Below are 2,376 nucleotides of genomic sequence, written 5' to 3'. Positions count from 1 at the left end.
AAGTTGTCTAAAAAATTCAAAATTGAAAACGAGAATTTAGTTTGTTTTTTTTTTTAGTAATGACGAAAAAGCCAATGATGATTGTATAACCAATTAGTTTTCAATCCAAATGGTATGTTTTATATAGTGAATATGTGTTAGGCGGACAATAACTTAATGGGACATTTGACCAAACAATCAAAGTCGAAAAAATATGAGATTATCGAAGAAATATGACATTTTTGAAACAAGTGTTTTTTTTTTTTATAAATAAATTCACAATGTGACGTAAATTAGACATAATCGACATATTGTGACGTTTCTTCACTATTGCAATGTAACGAAGAATGATATCACTAAGTTAATGGCGATTAGCTTGAAAAACCATGGTCTGAAAGTAAGTCATGGTAGCTAATTCGGGCAATGCCAAAGAGTATTTTGTAACAGGTTTATCAGCAAAGAACTGTAATTTACCTGAAATATATTGTGCTTGATTAACGAGTCTTGCAATACAATAATTTCCCCTTTGGTTAGACAAATTAATGGTTCTTTCGTCATAACTAGCTTTGTCTTTTAAGCTAGCAGCAGAAGACAGCAACAAAATTAAATATACTCAATGAAACGAAGAGAGGCTACTAGATGCGATATACCAACGAAAAGAAGACACCGTTCCAGTTCAATTGGGCGGGCATCAGAAAACTCGTCTGGTTCATCACATAATTCCTCAAAGATTCGAATCCCACCAAGGGATAAATCTTACATCCAGCTAGAACGTATTTTAGCTAAAATTGAACGTCGAATCGACTTTATATCAGGAGATGGCAATTGTTTTTTTAGAGCCCTGAGTAAAGAAATATCAGGAGTTGAAAAACATCATATATCCTACAGGAACAAAATAGTCGATCTAATAGAAACGAAGCCTCTACATTACATAAAGTTTTTAGACGATAATGAAAGTATAGAGGAGCATGTAGATAAAATGCGTATGAACAAAGTTTGGGCTACTACTGCGGAGGTATTTGCAGCTGCTCAATTTACAGGGGAAACTATTTACCTTTTTACGCCTGTTATAAACAAAAAATACCAATGGTATCATTTTAAACCCACGAAGTCTCCGAAAAATGACAAATCATATATATTATTATGTCATACAGAAGGAACACATTTCGATAGGATTGTTCCTTGTGATCAATTCGATAATACAGATTATCCCCCACCATTTTCACGTGGTAATTTCTTGAAATTCTTCTGAAAGCTACCCAGAGTGGATATTTTCATTATCGATAAGTATCCAGATATTGCGGATTCTTTGAGAACCGGGAACTAGACGTTGTTAGATACTTGATTCTTGAGAAATATCTAGACATTGTGGTTATTTTCAATATCAAGAAATAATCTGAACGTTGAAGATATTTTCAATATCGAAAAATATCTAAACGTTGTGGATATTTTGATTACAAGACATTGTGGATACTTTGGTAATCGAAAGGTAACTTTGTGGGGCGAAGTTTTTAGATTACCAAGGAGTGTCTGTTTTTGAAATGTTCTGTTTTCGTTTTCTCCGATAAAAGAAGAAACGTAAAGTTTTCATGCCCCTCAAAATACAGTGTTAATTCTTTCAGAAGACTTCATTTAAGATCGAGCAAGTAATGTTTACACCTTCCATTTCGAAATCTGGACGATTTGAAAAGTTTCGATCGGTATTAATCTGATTTGTTTTTACCATTTGTCAATTTCCAGAAATCATAAGTCGGATTTCAAATTACATCAATAAATATACTAGCAATGATCTACCAGAAATGTTAAGGCATATGAATTGTGAACTATTTCATTTTCTTTATGGACGAAGATAGAAAAAACGGAAAACCGCACCATAAGTGAAATAGAGATGAAAGTTGTATTAGAAGCTTCTCGATAAGGACTTTAAGGACTCATGAATTCGTGCAATGTATTATTTTACAATATACTAAAGAGCCAAAAAGTTATTGAGAATCTTAGACAACGTTGTTATTATAATGAATTTAGCTCTTTGAATATTGTTATATGACATGGCAGAAGATTGATTAACTTGTAGATGTTGGCAGACGATCAGCTTGTAGATGTTAATGAAACTGATTGTTTAATCCTGATGTTTATATTCTTGCAAGTTTCTGGGAACATTGAAAATTACAGATAATACCTTGAACCATAGTCAAAGCAAGTGACAGAAAATTTTATTATAAAAGAAAATGATTGATTTTGTGATTAAATTCGAATCACAGAGGCAGTTATAGTTTTCGAGTTAAGTGAACCTTCTGTTCTTTTAAGACTGTTTGATAATGATTTCCTTTTGCTATCACACTATATAATATTACGTCCTTCTTTTAGTTACTTTAATCCAAGGGATGTTCATTGTAT

At 32.3% G+C, this 2,376-nt stretch overlaps 1 protein-coding gene across 1 annotated transcript; it reads left to right on the top strand.

Moving 5' to 3' along the window:
* The first annotated feature begins 283 nt into the window (after positions 1 to 283).
* LOC115225944 (OVARIAN TUMOR DOMAIN-containing deubiquitinating enzyme 7-like) lies at positions 284 to 1,976 on the top strand. The gene has a single exon (XM_029796927.2). It carries the CDS (start codon positions 596 to 598, stop codon positions 1,229 to 1,231), a length of 636 nt encoding a protein of 211 aa, XP_029652787.1. The 5' UTR covers positions 284 to 595; the 3' UTR covers positions 1,232 to 1,976.
* The last annotated feature ends 400 nt before the right edge of the window (positions 1,977 to 2,376 follow it).

Source organism: Octopus sinensis, linkage group LG2 (genome assembly GCF_006345805.1).
Source record: "Octopus sinensis linkage group LG2, ASM634580v1, whole genome shotgun sequence".
Classification (NCBI taxonomy): Eukaryota; Metazoa; Mollusca; class Cephalopoda; order Octopoda; family Octopodidae; genus Octopus; species Octopus sinensis.
Note: the sequence above shows the minus strand (reverse complement) of the source record. Positions and strands in the feature narration are given on the sequence as shown.

Bases quoted from the DNA above. Each gene is read 5' to 3' on its own strand.
- LOC115225944 (XM_029796927.2), top strand. From the start codon at position 596: ATGAAACGAAGAGAGGCTACTAGATGCGATATACCAACGAAAAGAAGA.